This window comes from Carlito syrichta, unplaced genomic scaffold (assembly GCF_000164805.1).
Source record: "Carlito syrichta isolate Samal-C Ts95f unplaced genomic scaffold, Tarsius_syrichta-2.0.1 Scaffold58783, whole genome shotgun sequence".
In the NCBI taxonomy this organism is placed as follows: domain Eukaryota; kingdom Metazoa; phylum Chordata; class Mammalia; order Primates; family Tarsiidae; genus Carlito; species Carlito syrichta.
Window position 1 is genome coordinate 526,830 of NW_007002879.1, and position 14,020 is coordinate 540,849.

A 14,020-nucleotide genomic window follows, 5' to 3' on the forward strand; every position below is an offset into this window, starting at 1 on the left:
TTTCTTCCTCCTTTTTCTCATACATTTTTTTAAAAAGGGTACTTTTGATCTGTCATTGTCACCCTTCACCCTATTTCATGAGAGAAGAAGACCAAAATAAGATTAAATAACTCTCTAGATATACACAAAAAAACCATTACACTCTTCAGCAGAAGAAATTTGATCTAATTGGTAGTAGACAAATTAATTCATCGAAGAATACCAGGAAACCAGACCCAGTTATGTCAGGACTTTTGTTAACGTCATTGTACTAGGGCCATCTTTAACATTCAAAACTTATACATGCCTAGAAATGATTTTAAAGTTGCTAAGGTTAGTATCACTAAGATTTTGTCTAAAGAGTATCCACTATTGAATATAGCTGAATCTGAGTGTTTGTGATTATTTTGGAAATTGTCCTGCTATTTAAACCAAAAAATAGAAATATCTTAGGTTGTTCACAATATTGACATATTCTAAATAATTACCTCAGTGTAGGGTTGTTTTAATGTTGAGCTGAGGGTATTATGAGGTTTTGGGGGGAAAGGTAGGAAATGGGATGAGGTTGTTGTTTTGTATTTACAACCTTCATAATTAAAACAAGCCAGAAGAAATTAACTACATGGCTGTTATGATTTTTAAACTATGATCAAAAATAATTATGGCACCTTGCCATATGTTCTTGTCTTCTTCTTACATATTGCTGTTGGAAAAAGATGAAACTTGACATCAACTAATTACTTATTTCTGATATACAATCTTGAGTCACGGTGATTCTTTAGAGAAAAAAATAGCTTGGTGACAAAGAGGTTCCAGAAATAAGACGTTTTTCTAACTTTTAACTCTACACATAATGTAGACAAGTTGCATAGATTAATATAAGCAGATGTGTTTTGATTCATGGGAAGACAGTTGCCTACTTTAAGAATAGGAATGTGTTCTGTTCATTTAGAGTTACTTGAAATCATCAAAGATTTTAGTTCTGAGTTGACTGAGGAGAAATTTTTTTTTTAAATTCATTAACTAGACAACTAATTCAATTGTTGGCCATTCCTATCAAGTATCACAGTGCCCTGAAACCAAATATCTCACAAGTGCCTCAATGAGTTAATTATGTTATGATGTTACTATGCTACATGTAGCCCAAGTCAAAAGTCACTTGCTTTTATTAAATGGGTGGGGAAGAAATTGGGGGTGTGAGTAAAAAGAATATAAATTTGGGCAGATTTGTGCTCTAATCCTGCTTCTCCCACATAACAGCTGTGGAATTTGGACAAGTTACTTCATCTCTCTAAGTCGTAGATTTCTCAATTGGAGGATAAGAAGGTCTACTTCATAGAGTTGGTGTGAGGGATTTATAAGAACTGTAAGTCTTAGTTTCCTGTCCTGTTTCATCCTCCTTCCCTACCTCCACCCCTCATCATGGTTCTGCTGTAAAAAAAACCTGTTTCCATGTTGAAAAGACCCATCAGGTCTTTTTCAGATAACTATAGTTTTCTTCAAACAGGTTGATTCCTGCATAATAATACAAAACAAAAGTACCTTCAGACTTGTAGACTTTTCATATGTGGTTGCCTCTATGATTTAAATGTACAATCTAGATTTTGCATGTGAAGGTCTTTCAAGATTACAGTTGGTGATCATCTTCTAAAAGTTGTCTCATGCAGGAAATATCCAATTATGAAGCACTAAAGAAGTATAGCATTATCTGAAATAATATTGCAGCATAGTATGTTTTTATATGGATTTTGGATATAGTATTAAAAAAGAAAACTCAACCAGTCTTTGGGCTTGGCTTATCCTCCAACACCAGCATTATGGAGGCATGCCATCCTTTCATTAAACTTTTATATAGTACCAAATGGATATTTAAGTGAGTTCCCCTCTGGATTCATGGCTTTGACCTTTTTAAAAACATCCGAAGCAGTGTTGTTGCACCCATTCCTTTTCAAAACATTGTGATTTTTAAAACTCACACCCATACAGTTTAGGAAATCCCACTAGGGTGTGTGTGTGTGTGTGTGTGTGTGTGTGTCCCTCGGCTCAAGTTTTCCTTCTAATATATACTTAAGTTTGGAGTCACCTGTGCCTATATGCAGCGTCAGCGTCAGTGATCTTGTTATTCTCATTTATTTGACCCCAGGTGTGTGTGTGTGTGTGTGTGTGTGTGTGTGTGTGTGTGTGTGTGTGTGTGTTTGAAGCATACTATTTATAATTTTTTCTTACTCCTTGGGAAATAAAAATTAAAATGACATTTTTATCTTTAAAATGCATTTGTGGGCCAGGCATGATGGCTCATTCCTATAATTCCTGCAGTTTGGGAGGCTGAAGTAGGGGGATTGTTTTAGCCTAGGAGTTCAGGACCAGTCTGGGCAACATAGAAAGACCTTGTCTCTATGAAAATTTTTTTAAAAATTAGCCAGACATAGTGGTCCAGCTATTCAGGGGGCTGAAGCCAAAGGATCACCTGAGTCCAGTAGGTTTAGGCTGCAGTGAGCCGTGATTGTGCCACTGTACTCCAGTTGTAATGACAGAGATCCCAACATTAAAAGAAAACAAAAAATTCTTTTGTGAATAGTTATCACTTTCCAAAATTCCACCTTCCAAAGTAGATCAAGAGAAGGGTAAAATTAAGTCACACACACAGCTAATTTCTGTAATTCATGAGCACTTGGTGGCAGCAACATTCTCCCTCTTTTCTTTCTGTTTCTGGAGGTACCATTTTGTTGGTTCCTGGTTGACTGCACTGCACAACTTGACTTCCTGCCTCCATTCTCACCGTGCTGCCATTTACCCTAAAAACCATCCTCCCGATAATCACTACAAATACTTTTTATCATGATGCCACACCTTTACACAGGAAGCTACTATGGAATTCTATCCTTGTAGGATCAGAAATCATCTCCAGCTTGCATTCAAAGGTCTTAACCTTGAACCTCAACAATTGACTCTCCTCAGCATTACCTCCTCACTTCTGCCTACAACTCGTGTCTTCTCTGCTAACAGGCTTGAAGTCATAGCAGAAGGTGAGAGGGGGATTAAAGAGATGCAACCTTAATGAACACTCATGGTAGGTCATGCACTGAGTTAGGCACTTGGATGTTCTACTCACATCATGTTATTTAATTTTTGCCAAAACCTTATAAGATCAATACGATTGGCCCTACTTATGGATATACAATAGGTATTTAATGCTTGTTTGTGTGATGAATAAGCATGCAGAGAACGTTTGCCCTGTGACTGAATAAAAAGAAACCAGGAAGAACAAGATGCAAAAGAGGTCCCTCTCATCTTACTTCCAACCTAGTATATCTTAAATGAACTCTTCAGTTTTAAAAAGAACTTTTAAGGATGGAGTAAATGAGAGATGGTCAGGCAAGGAGCGAAAGTATCACGTGTTACCAGAGTTTGGGATTGCTGAAGGCAGTTTGACAAATGGGATTTTGCTCAGTTTCCTGAGGGTAATCCACCCTAGGCCAGGCATTTTTAAAGATTAGATTTTGAAATAAAGCTTTGCACCTGGGAACGTACTGAGTCCAGAGAGCATGTTCCTTCTCTTCACTGTTGTAGTGCTTAAGTGTGAGAATTTTCAAATGAGATATGAAAGCGAAGACAACAAACCCTGCAGGATAATAGTCTCTGAGGACTTTAATAACAGCCATTTTTAAAGTAAAGCCGGTGGACTCCTAAATCCATAGCTGCTCATTTAAGATGCATTGCAAGTCAGTGAACCTGAAAACATACTCCTTATCTACCTAGAGCAATCTGGCTTCCAGCCAAACAGCAGTCCTCAAATTAACTCTTGTTTCTCTTGAGATGACAACTCTGCTGCTTTTAAAGGTATTGTCATGACCGCATATCAAATAGGAAAAAAAAACTCACACCCTCTTGTGAATCTTTACCCAACTGTATTTCCTACTCTTATTAGGACCTCCAGTGATTAGATTACAGTCCTTATAAGGTCAAGATTATGGATCCTATTCCTTTATATGGATATGCCTCAAAAAATTCATTAGAAAAGATACTTTTGTTTTCTTTTGCTAGTTTGAATTTCCAAACAATAGTAGACCAATACTTTTATAACATGAATTTAAAAATTACAAATATCAGACATACAAAACACAAGCCCATGCTTTTTATTTTTAGATTGTTGTACACATTTCGAAAGGTTTACTCTCGATTTTTGTTCTTATATCTTCATAATGCAATGTCTGTCTCTCTGTGAGAGTGTATGAGTGTGTGCCTCAAAACCTTATCTATTTACATTCCACGTTTAATGAATCATTTAGAATAACCAAGCTAAGAGATTTTGCTTTTGTATGAGTGTTTTTTGTTTTGTTTAACTTCTTTAAAGCAGCAACACTTTTTCAAAACAACTATACTGCATAAAAGTCATTTAAAGCATTTCACATACACTGCTTCCTTCTTTTTTTTTTTTTTTTTTTGAGTTGGAGTCTCACTTGGTCACCCAGACTGGAGTGCAGTGGCCGCTCCCAGCCACCGCAGCCTCAACCTGCTGGGCTCCGGCGATCCTTCTGCCTCAGCCTTCCGAGTAGCCGGAATTACAGGCGCACGCTACCATGCCTGGCTGATTTTTTGATTTATTGTAAAGATGAGGTCTCGCTGCCCAGGCGGGTCTCAAACCCACGGGCTCAAGCAATCCACTCACCTCAGCCTCCCAAAGGCGTGGGATTACAGGCTGAGCCACCGAGCCTGGCTCACTGCTTCCTTCTTAAACAGATTTTATTGAACATAAACCTACCTTCTCTGTCTAATTCAGGATCATCCTCATTAACATTAATTATTTTGCTTCACTGTAGGACTAGGCGACCCCTTCAAGGGCTACTACTGCATGTAGAGTTGTTAGTTTCCATACTGTGTGACCCTGGTCAATTATGCGTTCCTGTGGCTCCTTTACACTTTTCTGATTCTCTGTCAGGTGTCACTTCTTGCTACTCTCAACTTAGCCTGCAAAAATAATTTCTTTCTTATTTTGGATCATCTGTTTCTAACTTTCTAAGTTCTTGGAAATCAGATCATATTTTTTTCCTCTCTATCAGGCTTATTTGAATTAGGTAAAACGTATCAGTAAAGAGGAACTAACCGCCTTAAAATTATTCATATACTAACTGCATTCTGAAAAGCTGAGAGATAGTGTGTCTATAATAGATTATTTAAAGAGAATAGTAACTTGATTTTATCCCTCCTGTGTCTTTTTGTTTGTTTTCTCATTTCTCAGTTTTATTGAAATAGGGAAATTTACATCTGCTGAGTTCTATTATAGAGACAAATAATTCTCTATATATTTGAAAGTAAATATGTGAGTGTATTATCCTTGATGTTCCGGAATATTATCATGACTATTGGGGGGGTAATAAAAGGAAGGGTACAGCACTAATTCTTGGTATCTCCCTTCTTTATTTTTCTTCTAGTAAAAAGTTTGTAACTTTTCATATTTTTCTCCATTTGTCTTTTTACTGATGAACACCATGGATTATTCTACTTGTTGGATGAGGTAGTAAAACTTAATATTCAATAACCATGCCTTTGTGCTTTTCTTTATAAACTTTTATCCTAAATGGCTTCCTAAAGAAAGGCTTTCCCTACTTGGTTTAAGGAATTGAATTGAATTCTACTCATTTCTCCCTAACACCCATTGTCCATTCCAATCAGGTTGTGTAACTCATTGTCCCTGATGATAAACTAAACTTATTTCACCTTTATGCCATTTCCATGGTATCCATTTTCCTGGAATATCTTGTTTTCTCCACCTTTCTCAACCCTCTCCATCCCTTAAGTTTTAAGCCAAGTAGGATGACTTCATGAAGTCTATTTCTGTCACTTGATTTCCATGTGGATTCTCTTATGAAAGTATGCCTTACATTAGCCATTCAAAGTATTTTACAAAAATTATTTCATGGAATATTCAAAACAAGGGAACAGGTAGATGTTATAATTTAATATTTGGTGAAGCAAAAAAAAAATTAAAGAGTTTTTATAATTATGCAGTTTATGAGGAAAAGAGAAAGAGGAGAGTCAAACCTAGGTCTATTTAATGCACTTTGCCATGACTTTTCCTTGAAGACTAAGAAAGTGGGCTCACAACAGAATAGGCTAGTCTCTTAAATTGAAAGCAAGTGTGGGATTTGTAAATACCTCCCGGAAACAAGATCCCCCTTATTCCTAAAACCACTATACTATGAACATATTTTTTACATTGTATCTAAACCTTTTTTGATACTCACAGCTGAATTTGCTCTATAATTGTATAGAACATCATGCTATATGTTTCCTTTGGGTGACACACATTATGTTTTCACTTGCACCCGTTTTCTCAATTACTTTGTGTTCTCTCTTGTTGTATTGGATTCATCTCTGTCTACTGCTACAGATCTGTTTACTAGTCTCTGTATTAATAAGAACATAAAATTACTCTTTGAGTGCTGAAAACAATGTTATCCTTCATTGTCTAATGGCAGTGCTAGACTTGCTGAAATTTAGATGGGGATATTATTAATAGAAAAAAAACTTCCATCAACAAGCTCCAACTCAGAAGTAATATAGTGGTTAAAAGCACAATCCCTGGGGTCTGACTGAGTTTGAAATCTTGCTGCATCATTTATTAGCTATGTGACCCTGGGCATTTTTAGTCAACTTTTCTGTAATTTCATTCTCTTATATGGAAAATGAAGATAGTAATAATGCCTACCCTAGAGGGTTATTGAGAGGATAAAATGAGCTCATGTATCTACAGTGCTTTGGACGGTGCCTGGTGTATAGTAAGTCTTATATATATTGTTGCTGTTGTTGCCACTTTGATTTTTGTTGTTATGTAACAAACACCTTTCCCCCTTTTCATTAGTTATTGCTCTTCCTAAAAAATACAGTCATGAAAATAAAAGAAAAATTAGACCGCATATAGTGAATGGCATAACTAAGGCTTGAGTGATCTTTTCTAGTTTAGTCAGAAGTGAAATAAAACTATGAAAATTTCTTAAGAAAATTACCTTTTGTTCATATTGACTATCCTCTGAGAACCCCACTTAATTCTCTGTATCAACTTTTGCTTTTCTGTGCTACCTAAGTCTAAGGTTTAGTCTTAAGACAGATATCTGGGATCACACCTTCATGAGAATTAAAAAGAAAAAAAGAGACAGATGTAATTACGGTAGTTTTATGCAAATGTATGTTCCTTCCTACCTGCCCTGTCCTTCCCACATAAGACTCACGCTGCCTATTGGTACGGAGAAATCTCCATGAGAGTATGCCAGACTTTGAAAGAGAACCTTCTGTTCTTCACTGATACCTTCCTTTTAGGGTAATCTACCTGACTCCTGTAGCTAGAAAGATTCCCTACCAGCTTGCTGTCCCGAAAAACATGGTCGAACTATGTTTATGCTGATGTGTCAAGTCACTACTTGGTGTTGCTCATAGTTCACATGGCTCTTGTAGACAAATATATGAATTTCTGATGGGACAATTTCTGTTCTGGCTGCGGGGATATTTTGCAGTAAAGAGACTTTTTCAGTGCAATTTTTGCTCACAAGTGATTCAGGGTCCTCAATTGCAAAAATCAGAAGTGAAAAAGGTAGTCAGAATCCAGTTTTTCACTCAGAACAAATCAATCCATGTGAGTAAATGTTTTATCATACTCAGAAATGCTGTCTTTCAGTGTGCTTTTCCCTCAACAGTCATTTTCTTCCTCTTGTAAGTAGTGTCCTTGCTCAGCTTCAGTGACTACTGTATATCACATCCAATGCTTATAACAAATGGGTTGGTGCAGACAGTCCAAGATCTTCTAGAGTCAAGAGAACTGGATCTATTTCCCAGTTCTAACACTTATTGGATATATGACTTTTAGGCAAGTTAGTTAAACATCTCTGAGCCTCAGTGCTCACTTCTGTAAAACAGAAAATGTGATGTACTTCCTAGAACCAGGGAAAGAATAACTAAGGTGGTACATCTGTAAGTGCTTTGTAACCTATAAGGCCCTTTACTGTACATTTTTTTATTTAAACCACCATCATGACCTAAAAAAGTAGTACTGATGTAAGAGTTACCTTCCTGCCACTACTATGAATTTACTTCAGCCACTTCTGCATTTTTAAAGGGATACGTTTTTATTCCATTATCTATGAGATTTGGCAGAAAATTTACATCAATATTTAGATGACAACATAAATGAATTAAACAAAAGGTTTGCACTGGATTTTAGGAAAATTAAAGACAGAACTGTCACTTGAACTCCTCTTATATTTCTCATGGTGCAAGGCAAGACAAATAATCAGTACTCAATAAATACTTGTTTATCAATTTCATATTATTTTCTTTGCTGATGATATGACAAAGATGTTTGTTTATATGCAGTGTAACATACATGGCAAAGATGAGCCTTAGCAAATTCATGAATCAGCATTCCGTTTCTGCTTTAAAAGACCTTTTTTATTTAACAAAGCAAGTGTTGGTAGCTTCATGGTATACATAATCTTCAGGAACTACTAATTAAGTCTGGGTCTATGCTTTCAATGCAGGATTTAAAAATTCAAATATAGTATCATTTATATGCCATCTTAGTGTAGAGAACTAGTCTTATTAGTTAAAATACTTAATATTCTTGAACAACTGAAAGTGTGACTTTAATCAACTAAGTGTGTACTCAGAGGTAGGGTTTTAAGTAGTATACAAATTAAACCTAACAGAGGTAAAGTAAAAGAGACAAGTGAGGAAATTATCTGAGATTTAGATCTGGTTTTTTGTCCCGATATATTTAGATAAATTATCTCACTTTTCTCTTTTCCTGAAAAAAGGAACAAATTAGGCAACTCATCTTATTCCATGTAGATAAAAGGGAAAAAAAGAAAAAGAAACATAAAATGGATGTATATTTGACCAAACTCCATTCTACAGTAAGCCCAAGACTAGTTTTTTGTTTGTTTAGTTTTGTTTTTTTCACATAAGATTTTACCACATAAGTTTTAAAATCAAGCTATATCCTTCTAGTCCAAGCCTGGCTGAGATGAGATAGAGATAGATGCTAATCAATCTCTTTCAGTATTTCCCTTCTCTCAACTTCCGATGTGGTTCTATTCATATTCCCCTCCCTGTCTCCCAGTCAAAGAGAATGGGACACAACTCTCTTTTGAGCCCATCAGTGATACTTTGGCTGCCAAAAAGAGTGACAGGAGACATTCATTGTCTATCTACCTTACCCGTGCAACATTCAAAATTCTGCATCTTAAGAGACTGTGCCTGAAAACATAAAGCAGTCTCCTGATTTTTTAACATGTAATTGCTGCCACTTTTCTCCTTACTTTAGCAGAGCAATTTAATTCAATTTTAGAAAGAGAGAGAGACAAATAAAGAGGAAAAAAATTTGTCTAGTTACACAGGTCAATCCAATTGTTCAGAGCTTCAGAATTAATTTTTAAACTTGTTGAACAGAAGCATACAAATTTCTAAGAGCAAGTCAGATAATGTACAAAGCCTCCATTCATTGTGTAGGCTGAAAGGAATGCTGGTACCCAGCAGCTCTCTAAGGAATGTTCCCTTGGCATTGACTGTTCTGCTGGGAACAAGGAGGAAAACACATATATAAAATGAATTTATAATGTCTCTGGCTTGTAATGGCAAAATGATAAGAAAAGTTGGCTGTTTAATATAAACTGTCAGTTGCATATTCCAGGCCTCCTCTCTTTGAGGTCCCTCCCACATCCACACGCCTGGCTACCGTTTAGAGGAGTACAAAGTGGCCGTTTATTATTATTAACTGGTGAAGCCTGTGCTCCAAAATTCATTCTGTCAACAGAATGTAAGCAAAGTTGGCATTTTAAAGCAGGGCTCTTTCAATTTCTGGGTTTTCTCAGGATTGCTATGCAACAGGATCAGTGCTGTAGTCCCCGGTTCAAGCTGAAAATGTTACACAGGAAGACATACCATGTAAAGGTCAGATTCTTCTACTATGATGATTTTCTTGATCTGTATTTATACAAATGAGGTTGAATGCATAACCTCTTATCATAACTCTTACTAAGGTCCTATGGACTTTCCACCTGTCACGCTTAAAATATGATGATATTTTAAATGAAAAAAATCTTAAATGTGTGATGCTGTGATTTATGTATGATGCTATAATGACAAGGTGAACTTAATGTGTGTTGTCAAAAAGATTCTTACCATAATAGACTCCTGTTAATGTGTCGATGTTGTAGACAAAGTACAACCTAGTTTATTAGTTTCAGTAAGCTTTTACAGTCAGAGTCAACTCTACAATTACTATATGCTTGAAAAATATGACTTAACCGATATTGTAATGGAATGATTGGCACTGGGGTATTCTTTATCATGGAATTTTACTTCATCTCACTTTGATAAAACAATATATTTTGTCCATGGACTGGAGGATATAAATTATGAAATTTACAAAGTTATAGGTATATTGCTTTCCAGCTCATAATGGCAAGGAACAAATTTATTACACCTAATAAGATGCCCATTTTCAATCTACATAATAATAAAAAGAGACAATATACCAAGAAAACTGATTTGAAGTGTATCTTTTTGTTAGTTGGTCTGATTGAAATGTCTTTTGAACTAATGTATTTTTTGCTGTTCTCCAAATTCACATTCATAGCTGGTTTCTTTTGTTTGGTAATTCTGCATGTATTCTTCCTGCTGTCCCGTAGGACCTACAAGGAGAAATCGAAGCTCACACGGATCTCTATCACAACCTGGATGAAAATGGCCAGAAAATCCTGAGATCCTTGGAAGGTTCTGATGATGCAGTCTTGTTACAAAGACGTTTGGATAACATGAACTTCAAGTGGAGTGAACTTCGGAAAAAGTCTCTCAACATTAGGTAGGCAAAGACCTGAAGCAAAAAAGCCAATAATGAATTAAAATGACAAATTATTTTCGTTGTCTTGGCACAAGAAACTAATGTCTCACATGTTTATGAAAATCACCCAATTTTAGAATGATTCATTTAATTTTGAACAAGTGAATCATTTATTTGCTTGGTATGGAGATGATACTTGAGGGTTCAGATTAGATTAAAATAGTGTTTTATAACCACAGGAGACATGCATATTAAGACATTAGAGTGAATTTAAATGAGGAGCACAACTATCCTAATTTCACAGAGTTCTCTCTTGGCTTATCACAGGGTTTTACAGAAAGTGATAAAATTCGCAGATATTTATTATGAAATTCTTTTTTTTTTACCATTAGTCTAAATGCATGCCAGAGGACATTCTTTAAAAACAATAATGCATTATTGTGAATAGTTTAGAGGAGACCTCTTTTTAGTTCCTATAGTTCCGGAGAGAGTGTAGCCACTTCCTGTCTTTTGCTTCCTCTCAGAATTTGTTGAAACACATCCTCTCTAGACTAAGCTTCTAGTTATACTACACTCATCTACTTGGGCTTTGCCCCTTTCTGTGTATCAACTTTCTTTTGGGAAATTAACGGATGTATCTCAGCAACATCTTAAAGAACACAGAGGGAAGTCCTTGTTATCCCAGTTTTGCAATAGTTCAGTGGAGCAATAAAAGGGCAACAATAGGAAGTGAAATGCTCGGTGTTGCTTAAATGGCCTAGGAAGTGCAGGGAGTGGAAGCCAGGATTCCTACTTTCTAATTGCTTGCCATTTTAAATTCATTTCTCTCTATAAAAAAAAAAATGTTGTGCTTTCTGCTGTGTCTAGAGCAAAGGTAGTAGTGGAAGGAAGCAGAAAAGGATGAATGAACTTAATAATAGTTATGAGGGAAGGCCACTAAATAATGGGAGTAGTTACTACCTTTAGGTAGTAAGATTACAGAGGGGACTTTTTTTTTCTTCTTTATCATTATTCTAAATTGTCTAAAATTTCAACGTCTAACATTTTGTCTTCTATAAGGAGGAAAAAAAAAGAACTGAACTTTTATTGATTCAAAAATACTGTTGCAAAGGTCTGCACCAAATATGAGCAAAATGATAGTAATTAACACTAACATAGTGCATATATATATATATGTATATATATATATATATATATACACTACACAATGTCATAAGCACTTTACATTTATTGACCCATTTAATATTCTCAGCAAACCTAATAGGTAAATTCTATTATTATATTCTCTTTACATTTCAAGAAAGTAAGGTGCTGAGAGTCTAAACTTTCTCAAGTTCACTTAGTTAGTAAGTGGCAGATCCAAGGTCACATTGTGTCATAGAGTATAAAGAAAAAAGAAAATTTTTACAAATAAATGCATAATAATTGAAAGGATGAAATAGCGAAACAGTTTTCCAGAAGCAGAAAAGGTCTGCCTTTTTTTTGGTGAGGGATTTTTCCCCAAGTTTGCACCCCAGCTTCCCCGACATTCTTCTTCATCTTCCTATTTTGTTTCAACGTGCTGATAATGAGTTGGAGGCAGCAATGGACAATGGCATTTTCATAGGGAGGTTCCGTTAGCTTTTACAGAGCTTAAACTCTTAAGAAAGGTCAGAGTGGGTGGTGATCAAGGCCACTTTCATAACATTTGTCATTAAAAAAGGAATGAAATATGTGAGATGGAAAAGATATTGGCAGGAAAGTAAATTTAAAAAGTTATTCTTTTTTGCAGGAAAGAAAAAGAAAGGTGCTATAATTGTTCTCAACATCACTCAGTGCCTTTTCTCTCCTTCATGTGAACTTGATAAAATAAAAGGAGAATTGAAAGCGGCAAACAGCATGTCAGCCAAAATATGGGCTCTTCATTCTCAGCAATTTCCCATATGCCAGCTACTGCAGTTTAATGCTTGCTGTCATTAATCAAGTAGAAAACAGTTACCTTAGCTTATCTAAGGTGCTGCAAATTCTAGAATTTAAATATTCAGATCAATAGTTTTGGCTTTTAAGTAGGCCTCTCTAATAATACAGAATATGTTAGAAGCACTCACTTATAAAAGCAAAGAAGTAATTTTTCACATCAAAGCAATTTAGTTTATTTCCTGACACTTGATTGAAATAAGGTTATCAGTCAATCTATAGCGAATGGCAAGGTTCATTTGAGAGATGCACAGTAGAAGTAGTAATTTGAAATGATTATGAAACAGGACAGATGAACACTAAAACAGTTAGATATAGAACCCCTAGTGGCACTGATAAGCCTGCATTGTGAATCTCATCAGTTACTCCACTGGGGTTATTTTACAGTGAAAAGTTGCCACAATTAAAAAAAAAATAGTTTCAAAGATACCCTGGGAAAACAAGATTTGCCCAAGTTAGAACATATTATGCTAAGAAATTACAGTTGGTTCATTGTTTTATGAAGGATTCTGAAGCCATTTTTATATTTCAATAAATAAAACCATTAGTGCATAATTTCCCAAGTGAGCATTTTTTAAAAAATGTGTTCAAATCCAAATGATTGTGAAGTTTCCCATCGCATGTCATTGGCTCATAAAGAACATCCTGTGCTTCCAGATCCAAATTCATATCAAGTCCTTTTTCCTCCATTTTTTTCTTCTGCCTCACTTTTCTCTTCCTGTGACATGACTCTTATTTAAGTCTTCATGTCATGCCATGTTGATATATTTGTCTCTGTCCCTTTACATAGTTAGATTATCCATTACACATTTATAAGAACACTCTCCCCTGGAAACTATTTCTATCATATGATTCTTCCGTTCAAGAACCTCAATCTTGGTGCTCGTATCTTTCTCATTCATTCATTTATTTGTTCATTCAACAAATACTTAATGAATACCCACTATGTACTAGCACCCCTCTAGACATTGAGGATGCAAACAAACAAAACAGACTAAAAAATCATTGCTTTTCCTAAAGTTATATTTAGTCACTAGAACCTATGAATTTCGCAGCAACCTGGATGGAACTAGAGTCTATAATACTGAGTGACCTCTCACAGAAACAAAGATCCGAGTATCACATGTTCTCACTCATATAATGGACCTTGAACATCCAATGTAATACTATAAGAAAATGACTGACAATAGTGGGAAACTATGGGGGGGGAGATGGGATTAACGGTAGCAAATATCTGTCTGGGGACAGGAA

The 14,020-nt window shown here is 35.6% G+C and overlaps 1 protein-coding gene across 1 annotated transcript in view; it reads left to right on the forward strand.

Moving 5' to 3' along the window:
* LOC103251561 (dystrophin-like) overlaps positions 1 to 14,020 on the forward strand; it is a gene marked incomplete at both ends in the record, with an annotated part of 504,158 nt that overhangs the window by 465,021 nt on the left and 25,117 nt on the right. Inside the window, one exon of the mRNA XM_008050158.1 lies at positions 10,662 to 10,834. Within this exon, the coding sequence (XP_008048349.1) occupies positions 10,662 to 10,834 (173 nt within the window). The remainder of the gene's footprint in view (positions 1 to 10,661; positions 10,835 to 14,020) is intronic.